This window comes from Arachis hypogaea, chromosome 3 (genome assembly GCF_003086295.3).
Source record: "Arachis hypogaea cultivar Tifrunner chromosome 3, arahy.Tifrunner.gnm2.J5K5, whole genome shotgun sequence".
Taxonomy (NCBI): Eukaryota; Viridiplantae; Streptophyta; class Magnoliopsida; order Fabales; family Fabaceae; genus Arachis; species Arachis hypogaea.
Genome location: NC_092038.1, coordinates 137,911,894 through 137,928,653, shown reverse-complemented (window position 1 = coordinate 137,928,653; position 16,760 = coordinate 137,911,894). Strand labels below are relative to the sequence as shown.

Here is a 16,760-nt window from a genome sequence, read left to right as displayed (position 1 = left end):
CGTAATTCGTATAGGTAACAATGCATGACATCCCTGCTTCCTAAACCCTACAGCATACAAGGATGGTATAAAGAAATCGAATGACAAAATGTGTTGGTTGGGGTGAGAGAGGCTCGAACTCTCGACCTCAGGATAACTCAGAAGCTATGAGACCTACGCGCTAGCCAACTGCGCCACCACCCCTTTTGATATTTTAAGTCGTCAAATTTTTTATTATAGAAAATAAAGTCTTTTTGTTCGTGTGACCACAATGAGTAAGACCATATAAATTTCTCTTATGCTTAATATGTTTGCATCAAAGTACCAAAGAAAAAAATGGAAAGTCTGCCTCTCTCTTTGATTCTTTAATTGTAGTTAGAAGTATCACAACCTTCAATTATAAATTATTGGGTCAAAGCCAATGGTGAACATGAAGAACTGGCAAAGAAGATTTCTACCTACATTTCCAATTGAATATTACGAACCATACAAATATATAGGCTATGATGTTTTTACCCCATCTTACAATGAATTGCTTTCACAAAACAACATCTCACATGTATACATCTGCTGTCAATGCACAAGACCTTAACGTTGTGGTACATCTAATTTTCAACCCATTTCCTTGGAGAAAAAGGTATCTGAATTAATAGTAACAATTTTCCATATAGAACCATATCTCTTATTTAGCTGCTACCAGATTTTGAAGTAGTAGTTCCAAATCTTTCAATCTGCATCACAATTTCAAACAATTTTAGTGGCCGTGGCTGAACTAAGAAAACCTTACCCTTCGGTTGTCAGCAACGAATCATATATTCATACCTTACATTACTTAAGTCGGGATAGATTGCGATGGCATCACTGAAATCCTGCATTAGATAAAAAATGTAGGCCATGAATAATAATTCAACTCAGATTCAGTATCAAATTGTTAGTGTTCATTTTTTTCCTGCAAAATTAATTTTAAGGGTAACTGCCTCACCTGGCTAGCTGTGGAAGATGTATAGGTAACAATGCATGACATCCCTGCTTGTGTTGCTGCCTGTTGAGGTTAGTTTAGTTCAGTTGAGAATTCCATTAGTTAGTTAATTAACTTGATCTTATGGCATGGTTTGATCAACATTAGTTAGTTAATTATTGTTGTACCTAACATGATTAGATGCAATATGGCAAGTAAGAAACAAAATGAGGATAATTTTATTTTATGATTGTTATGTTTTTTTAAAACCAAGCTTGTGTGAAATGCTATCGGTTAAATAGTAAATACAGAATATTGATAATATGATCAAAATATTTACCTGCAACCCAATAACACTGTCTTCTACCACTAAGCAATCTTTCTCTGATACACCTAGCTTCTGCAAGTCACAACATGTAAAATCATGAAGCAGTCATGCATAAGCTGTCTCGATTCTTTATCTTATTGTCATATTAATACCTTTGAAGCAGTAATGTATATTGATGGATCAGGCTTCTTTTCCTTCACATCATCGCCTAAAAGTTCAAATAAAGTAAATACATAAATTTAAACTCGAAAAATTAGTGGCAGAAGGGGGGAAACAAAAAACATTTAGATATGAAACTCCATGCCAGGAAAATATGGCATGACAGAGTAAGTTATCTGATTTTATTATGCATGACCATATCATTTATCTTGGACCACAAATACTTGTCAATGTTGTATGAGCAATAATAGTAAGCTATAAGAAAGCGGCATGAAGCTGTGAATATACCAGCAAGGAAACAATCAAGACCTTGAAAGCGCTCCTACAACAGAGAACATAAGCTGGTTGAATGCAATTTATAGTTTTTGAAAAAAATAAACAGTTTTCTACTTCAGAGTTTAGATTGTGAAAATATATAAGAAACTTGGCTTACAATTCCTATAAGGCTTTCCAGACACATAATCACTGAACTTTTAGTAGCTGCAGAGCAAACAGCTAGCTTTATACCCTGAAACACCAAGAGGAGAAAGAATGACAAACTCATAAGAAGATATCCAGAATCAATAACGTGACTGGCCACAAAATATTCAAACAATGCGAGTATTTATACACAAATACATGGTGGCTGATTTTTAGTGCGCATATAACAGTTTTTATTTGATATTCAAAAGAGCAGAAATTGAATTCATCACAATCACAAAAAACATTATCCAGATGACCAGATCATAAAATCGAAACAAGACATTGATTGAACAACAACTTACAGCTTCTTTGACCTCATCCATCAATCTCAACACTCCAGGTCTGGGTTTTACCTGTGCCAAAACATACATACATGTATGTAACAGAAACTTACGAATAAGATATTTTAAGCATAAGGCATATAGCACAGAAGTATGCATACAGTTCCAGACTTGATTATCTCTTTGTATCTCTCAGTCTTCCAATCCTACATGAGAACCATAAGGAATCTAATGAGAACCACACAATTTGAATTTGCATAGTTGGCAAAGAAAGACAAGTGAAAAACCTGAAGAGTGTCAATGAGGTTGGCTCGATCATCATCATCGGTTGGAGGAGTCTCAAACAAGGTGGATGATGGCCAACCATGCTCCTTAAAGTACCTTAAAATCTCCAAAATAGGGAATCAAGCCAAGAACAGAGGAAACAATATTGCAAGTTGGAAGGGGAAAAAAGAACACGCACCATCGCATTTTGGGTTTGCCACCGCCAATTTGGTTCTGAAGTTCATCGTAGAAGTGAACGTCCCAATTGAGGGGCTGATCGGAAGAAGAAGAAGAAGAAGAAGAAGAAGAAGGGCAGCGAACGTTGAAGTGAGTGAAGGCATCGTTGTATGCCTGGCGGTGCAAGTGCTCAGATTCGAGTATGACGCCATCGCAGTCAAATATGAGAGCCTTGAGAGGAGAAGAGGAAGCAGAAGCTGAGACGGAGAAGACGCAGTGGTGTTTGGAAGGGAACAACTTGATTCTTTGAAACCCAAAGCCATGTTTGGTGTGTAGAGTAGTGGCGGTGAAGAGAGTGAGAGAAGCCATGTATGGTTCAGTCTTCACCCAGTCAAACAACACCATTCAAATTCAATCATCACTTCTGTATTTTATCACTCTCTCTCTCTCTTTTGTGTGGCGGTTATGAGCGTTAATACAAATTTTGTTAGTAACTTAACTCCAAGAGTCCATACTATGTCTACAAGAAAAATAATCTTTAACTTAATTTTTTTTATAAAATATATATTAAAATATAAATACATATTAAAATACATGTCAGATAATATCCGTATATATAAATAAATGAATCATGTACAGTAAAATTATCTGCTAATATAAAATATAAAATATATATATTTATAATATAAATTTAATTTTAAAAGTAGTTTTATATATACATTTAATTACATAATGTCATATCAGTAAAAATAACTACTTTTCATATTGATCGTATCAATAATTATCTAAAAAAATTGATATGATTACACAACAATGTAAAATATTTTACACTATCAATATATCAAAATTAAACTCTTATAATATATAATAAATTATTTTTATGATTAATTTTAATATACGAATAATATTTTTGTAAATAAATACATAATAATCGATTTTTAAAATACAAATAGCAATTTTTTTGCCAATAAGTAAATAATTTTCAGAATGCGAAACTATAAAGAATTTTTTTAATAAATAAAAATATTTTATTTACTAAAATATATAATTTGTAGCATTTTTACAAAAATTTATTCTATCTCTTATCTCGTTTACTGTGTAAACAAGATATAGTAATATGTGGGAGACGTGTATATTTCGCTTATAGTGTAAACGAAATATGTGCAATCTTATTTTGTGTACACTGTAAAAACAAGATAAGAGATAAGTTATGACGTTTATACCGTAAACAAGATACGTTACGATAAATTTTCAATAGTTATAAAAGGATGTGCAACCCTTTGTATTCTCCACAAACTTTTCACTTGTTCTCTTCCGTTTTTCTTCCCAAAAAAAAAGTCAAAATGTCTAATAGTAGTGGATATGTGGTTGTAAGTGTGTACCCAAATTATCATATGAGAAACAGTGATACTGAGATGATATTTGAGTGTGATAATCCCATTCTATTGAACACTAAACGAGTAAGTTTTTTGTCCGGGTTGAAGAGTATGATATTGAGCAGCGTTGGTAGTAGCGAGAGAAAAGAGATCAGAAGGGTGAGGTATAGGTTGCTAGCACCGATGGAAAATGGAGTTTTTCGGTTTTATCTGTTTTGACTCCATGGCGACGAGCATGTGTGTCTCATGTTTGACATCCATTGGAGAATTATGGCGGAACAAGTGATGGAGCTTTCTACGGAAGCCGATGATATTGGGGGTGGTGGATCTGGCCACTCGAATTTTGTGTAGAACGACCGACCTTTCACACTACCACTGCTACACATTGCTAGTCTAATAGAAGACATGGACATGGATGGTGAGAACTTCAACGAGGAGTATGTTGCAGATAGTAACGAAAGTGGTTCTTCTAAAGATGATGATGAGGAGGAGTTTGTACTAGAGACACCGGTCGAGGCATCAGTTCGGTATCTCTGCTTGTCCCGCACCAAATTCTGGCCTTATCAGATATACCTAGTGACTATCATACATTGGATTTGAACGCGATGCACAAAAAAACTTCATTTTCTAACTCGGGTGAAGACGATTACAACTTAGACAGTAGTATGGAGTTTTGAATTGGTCACAAGTTCAAGAGCAGAGATGCAATAATACAAGGTGTGAAGAATTACAGCATTCGCATAAGTGCTGAGTACCGAGTTGTGGAGTTGGACCGATTAAAGTACCATATCCATTTCCGGCAATATGCAGTAGGATGCCCTTAGAGTCTCCATGTTTCCCTCCGACAGAATCTCAGATATTGGTGAGGTCAAGTTTAAATGTGGTATATTTTCTCATTTATCATTGTTATATTTGATATAAATGCCAACTATATATGTGTTATTTCATTAGAGAGGTGTGTAGGGTTAGAAGAGCGCACACGTGTTTAGCACCCACCATGTCTCAAGACTATCGACAGTCAAACAATAGCCTCATCTGCAGTGTCATTCTGCCATTAATACAGTCCATTCCATCCGTTAGTATCTCTGTTCTACAAGATGTAGTTAGACAAATCTATCACTTCAAACCCTCGTACAGAAAGGTCTGGATGGTGAAACAAAAGACAATTCCGCAGATATACGGTGATTGGAAAGAGTCATACAATAAGGTGTCGAGGTTGCTACAAACACTGTAGAGTTATTGTCCCGGAACAATATGTCATTTCGCGTTCAGTCGGTTGATGTCCGCATCATGTGCACCTGCGCGCGTAATAATTTTCGAGTAATTCGATAATATGATTAGAAAAGGGTAGAAGTTGGAGAAAAGTTGAAGAAATTGATGAAATATTTATCCAAAGGACACTATAAACGAATTCTATATATAGGCTGCTTTCTCTCTTTTCTCGTTTACAGAAGGCCGTTACACACTACGTATCCAAATGTGATACGACCACTTCGTTTTGTGTCTTATCTTGTTTACAGTATAAACAAAATACGTGCAATTTTATTTTGGTAAAAATGCTACAAATTGTATATTTTGGTAAATAAAATATTTTTTATTTATTTAAAAAAACAACTATAAGGGCCACCAATTTTTATTATTTTTGCTACTATTTGACCAGTACAAATATTAAATTATCTTTAAGAAATAAATTTTACTAATTTATGTGTGCAAAATTTGAAAAATATAGGTGCAAATTATATTGATTCATTTGTGCAAAATCTAGTAAATATAAGTACAAATTATATGTTTCTTGTATGCAAAATCATATAAATATGAGTGCAAATTGTAGCCGGTCAAGTGCTGGCTAAAAATGATAGATAATATTTTCTAGTTATGTAGTATTGCTCATTCAAAAATACTAGGCATACAAGTCTTTTTTTTAACTAAGTCCACCAAGTCAAATTTACTTAAGTTTTTTTTCTCTCGAGGTTCTTCTTCCTCTTATTTCTTCTCCTTTTCCTTCATTGTCGTCATCATCATGATTATGATCATCATTATCACCTCCTATTCTTCCACCTTTATTATCATCATTACCATCATCATCTTCTTCTACTATCATCATCATGGTGATCATCATTATTATCACCTCCTCTTCCTCTTTCGTTATCATCATCATCACCATCATCATTATTCTTCTTCTTCTTTCGCACAATTCTTTTTCATTGTCATTGTCGTCTTCTTCTTTTTTCAAAAAAAAAAAAACCCGCAGTATTCTGTTTTATGTGTCATGTTTAAGAAATTTCAATGTCAAAATTAAAAAACTCTTATGTCATAATTAAGAAATTTTGATACTATTTTTCTGTTTTATATTTTTCTCAAATAACTCTTCCTCTTCTTTTTTCTTGTTTTCATAGTTTTTTTTTTTCAAACTCATATAATTTTTATTATTTTATCCTCTAAGAGGAATAAAAATAAAAAAAAAAGATCAAAAAAATAAAAAAAGAATTATATAATTTTTTATTTTATTCTTTTTTATAATAAACACAAAATAATTTTTAAAAAAATATGTAACTTTATGAATAAAAATACAGAAATTTTGTAAAAAAAAAACAAATAATAGAAAAAAAGAAAAATAGCAACTGTAGGCTGCAACATCAAGTCTAGAACTTTACAAATTTCTATGTTAAAATTAAAAAAATATATTTTATTAAAAAATTTTTGTGTTACGATTAAAAGTTTTCGGTGATATTTTTCATGTAAAGAAAAAAAAAATGTGATTTTACTCGTATATTTATAAGTAATCTTTGTTAAATTTAAACCAATTTAATCAAACTTAATTAATAAAAATACTTAAATGTATAACAAAGATTCTATAATTTTAGGGGACTTAATAACTTAAAGTAACTCCAATAGTTTTGCTATAAAGTTAGTACATGCTTTACTCATTGGTCACAAATTGGAACAAAATTGAAAATATCATTATTCATAAAACATAATCCTTTATTCTCTCTGGTACATGGAAGATTGGAAGTATGAAGATGACATGTATTGTACATGATCTCAATTCTTTACACATTAAAAGTTAAAAAATCAAAACATTTGTGTACCACTATTAATTCCATTCTTTATGAGCCACTTTGAAGATCTTTACCCACTTCTACATCATCAATCTTCTTCTCTAACTTCCTCTCCTTGCAATCAGAGAAGTAAATCATACAAGACACCCATTTGAGAGTATTTACCAAAAAGAACAACCCAACTTGCACAAATATCCCACTCCCTCCTTTATAGCAACCAAGGAAAATACATGGCAACCTAAAACAAACCCCTAAAGCAAAGAAAACAAGCATCAAATAGAGTCCTCTCTTTTGATTACCACTGCTTAGGAAGAACGAAACGCGTAACGCCCCGGCTCCATGGATACCATCCATTACCGATATCACAATACTCATATTCCAAATAGCACTCCATTCCAGATACACCATCAAAAGCTTTGTAAGTGCTGCAAAGCAAATCAATGCAAAAACAATGTAGCACCCAAAAGTCATGTAGAGAATATAAGAGTTACTCACTGTCCATGCCGCTGCAAGAAGAATTCCACTGGACATGGAAAGCAAATACAAAGAAGTTATAAATGTGCCTTTCATTGTTGATGCATCAAAGGATTCCAGAAACATTTGCTTGAGACTCGGTCTCTCGTCTTCTGATTTCAGCTTTGATGACACGTACACAGTTAGAGCAGCAGAACCAAGTTCAAGAACATGTAGAGGCACCAAATACATGAATACAAGTTGAATCAAGTTAGGCAAATAATCTTTACTACTGAAATTTGTAACCGTGTAATCTTGGTCTAAATGTATTGTTCCATCGTCGTCTGTTAATATTATTACATGCCCATAATTAAAACCGCCGTATAATCTATTGTTGAATTGTAGAAGTATATGCTTAACGATTCGTGGGGTGTCAACTAGAGTTTGCTGGAACAAAGTTTCAAAGTGAAGCATGAGAAAGAGTAAAGGGAGAGAAGTAAGAAAGGCAAAGATAATGAAATTGGTGTTCTTGACATGGATAGTTAGTGCTTCCTTTAGGATATCCAAGACCTCAAGCTGCTTCTTCCTCTGCTTCTTCATCACTTGCTTGCTTTCACTCTCCATTTCTTCTTTTCTGAGTTTCAAACACTAACAAGAAGTAATTACAAGAAGGTTCCTATGAATGACTGGATGGTGATAATGATGAATGTAACGCAGATCCGATCACAGTTACAAATACTTGTGTTGAATGTTTCCCCTTCCAATAAATAATATTTAACACGGTTTGTGGAAGACTTTGACTTAAGCCTTCTTCTATTTTGTTGACTTTTATGCCATGGAATTATATTTTCCATATCCATAATGATTGAGTGGTTCTCTTTTCAACATCATTGTCGGTCACAAACTCACAATCAGTCATCCACCTTATATGACCAAGTTGGTCTTTTTTTTTTTTTTTTCATCAAAGGTAATGTCATTTTATTTCTCTAAAAATAAATTTATCATGTATATTTGGATACCAAATAAAGAATAGTATTAAAAACGTTCCATCAAAAAACAAAACAGCTTACAAGAAGAAGAGTAAAAGTCTTGAGGTTCAAGAAATACCCCCTGAGCTTCTTTTGCAATTAGGAGGGGACTTCCGTTTCCCTTCAAAAACAAATGCATTCCTAACTTTTCAATTCAACTAAGTTATAATAGCTGCTGAGTTCCTTTTCTTCTTCTTGTTAGCATCACTGAACCATTCAAGTAATTTCAGTCACCACTACCATGAAAGATCCGTGTGAGATGGAAAAGGAAGGTTGCATACATGCCAAGTTTCAACTGCGTCGGGACAAGCCCAAAAACAATGGAAGATTGATTTTTTTCGTTGTGGCATCTTGGATAAATCGGTACCATTATTTAAATTCTTTGTCCCAATTTTTGTTTCACAGATAAACCCTCATGCATCACCTTTCACATAAAGTTTTTAATCTTCGGTTGACATCTGAGATTCTAAATGACTGTCGATAATTCTTTTTTTCTGCAGTGTTCTGGAAGAAAATATGTTGGAGGGTGAAAAAATTGAAAGACCACACCATAACCAGAAGTTACTATATATGTCCCAAATTTTTTCTTTATCCAGGTAATTCTATCCTCCTCCTGGTGAATTGTTGAATTTAGAATAGCATTTGCAATTGTTGGACTGAATGCCTCACGAATTAGTGTCTGGCTCCATGTTCTGTCTGGTAGTGCATCCTTGAGATTTAGGTCTATAAGAAATTTTCCATCCTATCCAGTGCATCCTTCTTTCCGAGTCTCGCTGTCCCCACCAAAATTGGAGCATGAGCTTTTGAATTTTATCAACCAGCGTCTTTGGTAGTTTAAAACAACTCAGAGTATAGATTGGAACTGCCATTGCAACCATCTTTATTAGTACTTCTCAGCTGCTTGAGGATAACAAAGCCCTCTTCCAGTGCTGCAGTTTATGTGTCACTTTATCTTTGATATACAAAAATGTAGTTCTCTTAGATCTCTGAATAACCGCTAGTAGCCCAATATACTTGTTCTGGTTTTCTATGTGAGAGACATGTAAGATGTGAGATAGATAATCACGAATACCCACAAGGATATTTCTGCTGAAAAACACTGAAGATTTATCCAAATTCATTGCTTGATCGCTAATATCTTCATAAACATGTAGGATCCGAAGCAGATTTTGACACTCGTCCTCTGTAGCTTTGCTAAAATTGAGTCATATGCGAAAAATGTATGGCTGACTTTAAGACACCTTTGATTAAGTCTCAATCCTGTAATCTCCAGTCTCTATTCTCCTTTATGGAGCAGATGGGATAATTCCTCTGCGCAAAATAAAAATAGATAGGGAAAAGAGGGTCGCCTTGACGCAACCCTCTACATGGCTTAAAAAAAACCATGAGGCTGACTATCCACAGTAACAGAGTATGAAACCGTCATCACCAGTTCCTGAATCTATTCCATCCATCTCCTGTAAAAACCCAACTTCCTCATAACCTCCTAAACGAAACTCCACACCACCCTGTCATATGCCTTACTCATGTTTAGTTTTAGAGCTAATTCATAATCATTGTATCTCTTATTTTTTAAAAATGCATAAATTCATAAGCAATTAACACGTTATCACTAATCAACCGCCCCTTAATAAAAGCACTCTGTATGTCATTTATGAGTCTATTCATCACAAATTGAAGCCTGTGCACTACAATCTTTGATAAGACTTTATAAAAAACACTACTCAAGCATATAGGTCTGATCTGTTTCATGGATTTTGCATTCGGATCCTTCGGAATAAGGAAAATATGAGTGTGATTAAAAGATTTTAGGATTTTACCTCCCGAGAAAAAACTTCTAGCCGCCTGAAAAATATCTCCTTTAATCGTTTTTCAGAAAAATTGAAAGAATTTAACAGTGAGTCCATCTTCTCCCGAGGCCGAAAAAGCATTTATAGAAAAAATAGCAGCTTTCACTTTTTTTCTATGATCAGTCTAATTAGTGCACGGTTGGTGGCAACATTGATTTTTGTTGGGATACCCTCAATTTCAGTTGATGGGTCTCTTGGATTACTTGATGTAAAGAACTCTTCAAAGTATCGTTGGGCTGTTGATGCAATGCCTTCAGCGTTGGTGGCTACATTCTCTTATGCATCTTCTAACTCTTGCACCTTATTTCTTCTACTCCTAATGTAAAATTTGGATAGAAAAAATTTTGTATTGCGATCTCCCCATTTCAGCCACTGGACTCGAGATTTTTCCTTCCAATATCGTTCTTCTAACTCAAGTGAATCTTTTAATTCAGTCTCCCATACCTTGATAGCTGCTCCATTAGCTGGATTGTCCTTAACTGCCTCCCCTATTATTTTTTTCTTAATTTCCTGAATTTTCTTTTTGGAGTTAGAAGAAGAATTTTGCTATCACTCCACTATGCAATGTCTAGTTGCCTTGAGCTTCCCAGCCAGTCTAAACATAGGTGAACCTCTCATGTCTAGCGCCCAAGTATGCTTAATTAATTCCACCACCTCTTTATTCTCACACCATCTCTCTTGAAATCGGAATCTCCTCTTCGTTCTCCTCACCTCCCTATCGGAATCAATAAGGAGTGGCTTGTGATCCGAACCCATGTCATCTAGGTGCTTAACATAGCCATTTGAAAATTCTGCCCTCCATCGCATTGACACCAGCACTCTATCCAACCTTTTTTTGATAAAATTGCCACCAAATTACCTATTTGACCATGTGAACTTATCACCTTCGTAACCCAAATCCACCAACCCTCTCGCATTAATAAAGTCACTAAAATTTCTTATAGATGATGCCAATTTAGGTCTGTCCAATTCCTTCTCATGATGAGCTTTAATAGCGTTAAAGTCTCCCATAAGTATAATCTGGTTTCCACCATTCTCAATCAATTGTAATAACTTTGAGTATTGTTCCTCCCTAATAGTTTTATCCGTGTGCAAATAGACTGCCAAAACCTCCCACCTCAAGTTACTTCGCTGAATCTCTAGTTCAAAGTGAATCAAAAAATTCTCCCGGTTTAAGACCTGAATACTTACTCCCTCCTTCCATGCTAATGCTAAACCTCCAAACTGAATTAAATCTGACTCTCTTTAGAACTCTCTCCACATTCAAGGTACTGTTTTTACTTTCGCACAAGAACAACACCTCGGGAGAATGAGATTTATTAATCCCTTGTATGTTGTGAACCGTCAGGAATTTTTCTAAACTCTGACAGTTCCACAACAACATCTTCATACCTCCTTGGATGTCCAATTTTAGGTGGCACCCTCTCCCATTGTAACTGTCTCACCGTCCTTCAAATACCACTTTTTGGTTGCTGAATTTTCTTTCACCTCTGTTATAATTCTTTTAGCACCCGTCACAGATTTGTGGTTCTGCTCTCTTCTAGCCAATTTCTTTAAATTCAGCTTCTTCCTCTCCAAAACTCTCTTTGTCCCCTCACACACCCCAATTAAAAAGGTGTCAACTAATTTATTATGATAGGATTGATTTGTTCCTTCCTTTTTTCCCTTTCATATTTTTTCCAAAACTCCTCTAGCTTTAGATTTTGTTTTTCCGAAGTCACTTAGTGCCTTATTAATACTTTGAACTTCTTTTTCTTCTGGCCTAGCTTGCGAGCTCCTATTATTTACTGAGAGATTGGAAAAACCTCGAATGAGGCATACCAGAGTTAGTTTTTTGTATCTAGGATCTTGTGTGTCGGTGCTGAAATTATGATTTGTGTTGTTATTCTCCTTGTCCTCTTCAACACTTCGACCAAATTGATTCGTTCTGATCCACATCCCCCATCATTCCTCTTTTAGTTTTTCTTCCACGGAATCTTATAAATAACCATTGCAAGCTCTAATTTCTCTATAATAGTGACAAAAATTGTCAATTTTTTCGTATTTGAGTTGCACTTCCAGAATCTGGTTATTATTGCCTGAAATCTTCATAATTCTACGCAAAAGTTTGGTAACATCAAGCTACACTAGAACCTTAATTATACGATCTTCCTTTCCCCTCATCACAAACAGATCCGCATCCAAAACTCGCCCTAGCGATCTTTCAATCCTCCGGCCGAGTTCTTTACTTTTATATTTTTTCGGTAAACCCCATAGTTGGATCCATATTGGAACGCAAGAAAATTCTTTCTCATCAATCGGATTATCTTCTCTCCAACATTTGAGATGCAAAATATAGTTCTTAAACAACCACGGTCCTCTTTTTTTCATCCAAAACATATCCACTTCGCTGCTAAAAAAGAATTGGAATAAATTTACCCCATGGTCCATCACCTGAAAGCCCTCTGATTGCCTCCATATTGCATATAGTGCTGCTTCCAACGTTTCAGAACTAAATTTTTGGTCCGCCAATGACCTTCCAATCAAACTCCTATTACACTTCTCAATACTCTCCTGAATATCCTCATCCTCAAATTTCAATACCTCATTCTCTTCTTCTTCAATTGTACGCGTATCGCGCCTCTGAAAGATAGTAGATACTGTCATTGTTCAACCAAAGACATTCACAAAAATAAAGAAAATTTATAATTAAAATTTTTCCTAATTCTAACATAGCAGAGCAGACGACAACTCTAATAACAAAACATTTTTAGGCATGTATTTTGTTTTTGATTTTTATTTGATGACCAAGTTAATTAAATAAATGTTAATTGAAAAAAATATTATTTTTATATTAAAATTAATAATTAAAATTAGTATTTATATATATATTAATTTATTTTTAATATATATTTTATAATTTTAATGATTAATTTTAATATACTCTTAAAATAATTTGTCGAATTAATATACATGTCCGAGAGTAAGAATCTTCGGACTTAATATTGAAATAAATAATGAAAAGTTTGTTAGCTACCATATATGGAAAAATAAAAGCTTTATCACAAAGTGTACTTTGTGAATCCTCTTATTATTTTTAATATTGTCTAGGTGTATGTGTATGACAAGATGATGATGCACTTGACATTGTACCCCCCAAATTATATTGATTAATTAAAAAAAAATCGAATCTACTAATTTAGGTGGTGTTCCAAAAAAACTTAACTAATAAAATTGGATTTTCTGATTTTATATTTATCTTCTCTCTGATCGTTTGATTTACTTAATAATAATTAAAAAAATTTCATATTAAAAAAATACTAATTATTTTAATAAAGATTATTTATTTTATTAATTTTTATAATTTTACTAAATTTACAATTAAATCTCTATTTTTTTAATTAAATTCTTATATTATTTTTAATTTTATAATTAAATTTTTTTGATATAAAAAATTAAAATTAAATAAATATTTTTTATAAATTAAAAATATTTATAATTAAAAATTTAATTAAATTTTAAAAATAATTTAATTATAAAATTAAAAATAATATAAAAATTTTATTAAAAAAATATAAGAGTCAACCGAATAATTAAACCTTTTAATAACAATGCATAATACATTATTTTCATCCATATAAAAGAAATTAGCGAATCCTCCCTTTTACAAATTAATTTAATTTAGGGTAAAGTATATTTTTTGTCCCTGAAGTTTGATAAAAGTTTTAAAAATACCCCTAAGTTTTATTTTGTTTCAATTTTGTCCTAAAAATTTTCGATTTGCATCAAATATACCTTCGATGGCTAAATTTTCAAAAAATTTAAGACCAATCTAACAATAATACATAAAGTTTATGCTTAATTTGCTTGTGTTGAGGGTTATTCTTATGAAATTGTTGTTGAATTGATCTTAATTTTTTTGAAAAATTAGCCGTCAGGGGTATATTTGATGCAAATCGAAAACTTTTGAGACAAAATTGAAACAAAATAAAACTTAGAAGTATTTTTGAAATTTTTGTCAAACTTCAGGGACAAAAAATATACTTTACCCTTTAATTTAATTAGCTAAATCGCATAAGAATGACGATTTTATAATGTGACGGGTGCCAGATAGCCTTTCTATTTTTATAAACAAATTTACAAAAGCTTCGACCATCCAATTCATTTTCTATCAGCACCATAATAATAGCTGTAATTAAACGAATGCTATTGTTGCCGACAGAAGAGAAGAAAGAATTCCATTTCTCCCAAGACTATAAACTTTTCTGCTACTCATCATAGTGCTTCTAGATATTACCATACTCATACTTACAAAGATGGGGCCAATGTTTTCAATTCATCCTCCATGCCTAATTTGTAGAGTAGGTGTAAACTATAAATTAAATTACTCCTTTCATTCTATATTTCTATCATATTTTTTATTTTAATTTTTTAATATTTCATTTCAGTTCATGTGAGGTGATTGAGTGTGTTGGTGGTGTTAAATGAGCCACTGAAGTTTAGCCCAGCTCATCGGTACATGCTAGAGTTAGCCTATGGGCCAGTCTACCAAACAAAATGTTGACCATCAACAAAATACTGAAAACTTTCAACTGATGGAAAATTTTAATTTAAATATACGATTTTCTGTAGTGAAGAAAGTATATAGATTTGGTGGAATATTTTGATTCTTTTTTCTTTTTTCTCCTGCCAATGGATTTTTTCATTGAAATGCATAAGCGTATCACATGCGATTATGCGATTGCTCGGTAGATTGGAGAATACAAACACTGGGTTTCAAGAGAGCAATAAAAAGTAGACCAAAATAAGTAAAGAGCAATAAAAGGATGTAAACACCGTACCCCCATTTCAAGGGCTAATGGGTTGGGCCATGTTTAGAACCCCCTATTTTGACGTCTTTAATAGAGGGAAGTTGGTGGCGAAAGGATTAAGTTCTGATGTAATTTCCACATTAATTATGTATTTGGCCTATTATCTCATTATTATAATGGGTTATTTATAATAAAGTTTTTAATGACACTGTTGATTGATACTTTGGATGGATTATGATAAGACATGTAGTGGTGTTTATAGATCGGATCTGATTCGCATATTTGTAGTGTTTATATAATTTGTATAGTAATAAAATTAAATTGTAGATTTTATGTAAGTATTTGTATATTTGATATGCATATCGGTAGATCTACAGTTCCACAAAAATAAATAAATAAATATTTTTTATATTTTATTTTAACTAATAATTATTATATATATTATATTTTTTATTATTTTAAAAAAATATATTTATTAATATTTTAAAAATAAATATATTTTTAAAAAAATAAAAAATTATTATATTTTTTAATAAAAATAGATTTTTCAAAATATTTTTATATTTTATAAATATATTCAATATTTTTCTAATTTATAAATGTGTAAATCAGATTCAAACTAAAAAATTATAAATATTAAATTCGATTTAATTTAATAATTTTAATATGAATCAAATCAAAATTTTAATTATATTCGATCCGATCCACCGTCACCCTAAACACATCCACAATGACATATATTTAATGCCACTAGTTTAACAAAGTCTGAAGCTCTGAGTTCTCCTAAATCAACTTCAATCTTGAAATGCAATCGCATTGCATTCCTAACTTCGGCAAACTTTATTAGATTCTTTAATAAATAGCTCATAGTAGGAGTACAAACGAGCTACTCCTGCATTGTGAGGATATTTTGAGTAGGCAATTTATAATATTTTTATAAATTTATTATATATTATTAATTTTATAATTAAAATGTGTTATGTATTATTTTTTATTATAATTAAAATTAAATTTTTTTAAATTATTTTTTTTATTTATCTCTTCTATTTTTTTATATATCATTATTAATGACTAATTATAAATTAGATAATTAAAATATATAGCATAACATTCTCTAATTGTATTTAAATTAAATTAAAATTTAAATTTAAATATAATTATATTTTATATTATATTTATATATTACTAACTAATTTAATAACTAAAATATATCATATGACATATTTTCTTCTAAAATTAGTAAAATCCCTTCTTACATTTTCTTATTCACATCTCTTTCTTTTTTTTTTCTATCCTTCCCACTCTATATATAATTTATAATTTATATTTTATATTAGTAATTTGACAAATCAAAATGTGTCACCAAATATTTTTTCATTACAATTAAAATAAATTTTTTAACCAAAATTAACAAACTCCCTCTCTTATTCTTTTTCTTTATCTTTCTCTCTCTTTTCTCTTATTCTCTATTTTTCTCTACCATTCTGTTCTAAAAAAAAAAATAACAACATAATATAATTCAAACAAAAAATATTATTATATACATATTTTTATTTAATTTTAAATTTTTATCATTTATCTTTTTAATCTATATTT

The 16,760-nt window shown here is 31.9% G+C and overlaps 2 protein-coding genes, 1 long non-coding RNA gene and 1 other non-coding gene across 4 annotated transcripts; 1 reads left to right on the top strand and 3 right to left on the bottom strand.

The window, feature by feature from the left end:
* Positions 1-98: 98 nt before the first annotated feature.
* Positions 99-183, bottom strand: TRNAM-CAU (transfer RNA methionine (anticodon CAU)). The gene is given in 2 exon segments: positions 99-134; positions 146-183. It is a non-coding gene; the product is annotated as a tRNA-Met (tRNA).
* A 235-nt stretch (positions 184-418) lies between these two features.
* On the bottom strand, positions 419-3,145 carry LOC112734377 (haloacid dehalogenase-like hydrolase domain-containing protein At4g39970). The gene is made up of 11 exons (XM_025783655.3): positions 2,631-3,145; positions 2,455-2,548; positions 2,329-2,373; positions 2,189-2,239; positions 1,858-1,932; positions 1,713-1,746; positions 1,418-1,473; positions 1,278-1,337; positions 962-1,021; positions 802-848; positions 419-710 (listed from the first exon to the last, which is right to left on the bottom strand). Exons 1-11 carry the CDS (start codon positions 3,011-3,013, stop codon positions 662-664), a joined length of 954 nt encoding a protein of 317 aa, XP_025639440.1. The 5' UTR covers positions 3,014-3,145; the 3' UTR covers positions 419-661.
* Positions 3,146-7,091: 3,946 nt separating this feature from the next.
* Positions 7,092-8,120, bottom strand: LOC112735609 (uncharacterized). The gene has a single exon (XM_025785136.1). The coding sequence runs from the start codon at positions 8,118-8,120 to the stop codon at positions 7,092-7,094; it is 1,029 nt and encodes a 342-aa protein (XP_025640921.1).
* A 336-nt stretch (positions 8,121-8,456) lies between these two features.
* LOC112734376 (uncharacterized) lies at positions 8,457-15,425 on the top strand. Its single transcript, XR_011880439.1, has 4 exons — positions 8,457-8,590; positions 8,727-8,887; positions 9,025-9,120; positions 14,802-15,425. It is a non-coding gene; the product is annotated as an uncharacterized lncRNA (long non-coding RNA).
* Positions 15,426-16,760: the final 1,335 nt, after the last annotated feature.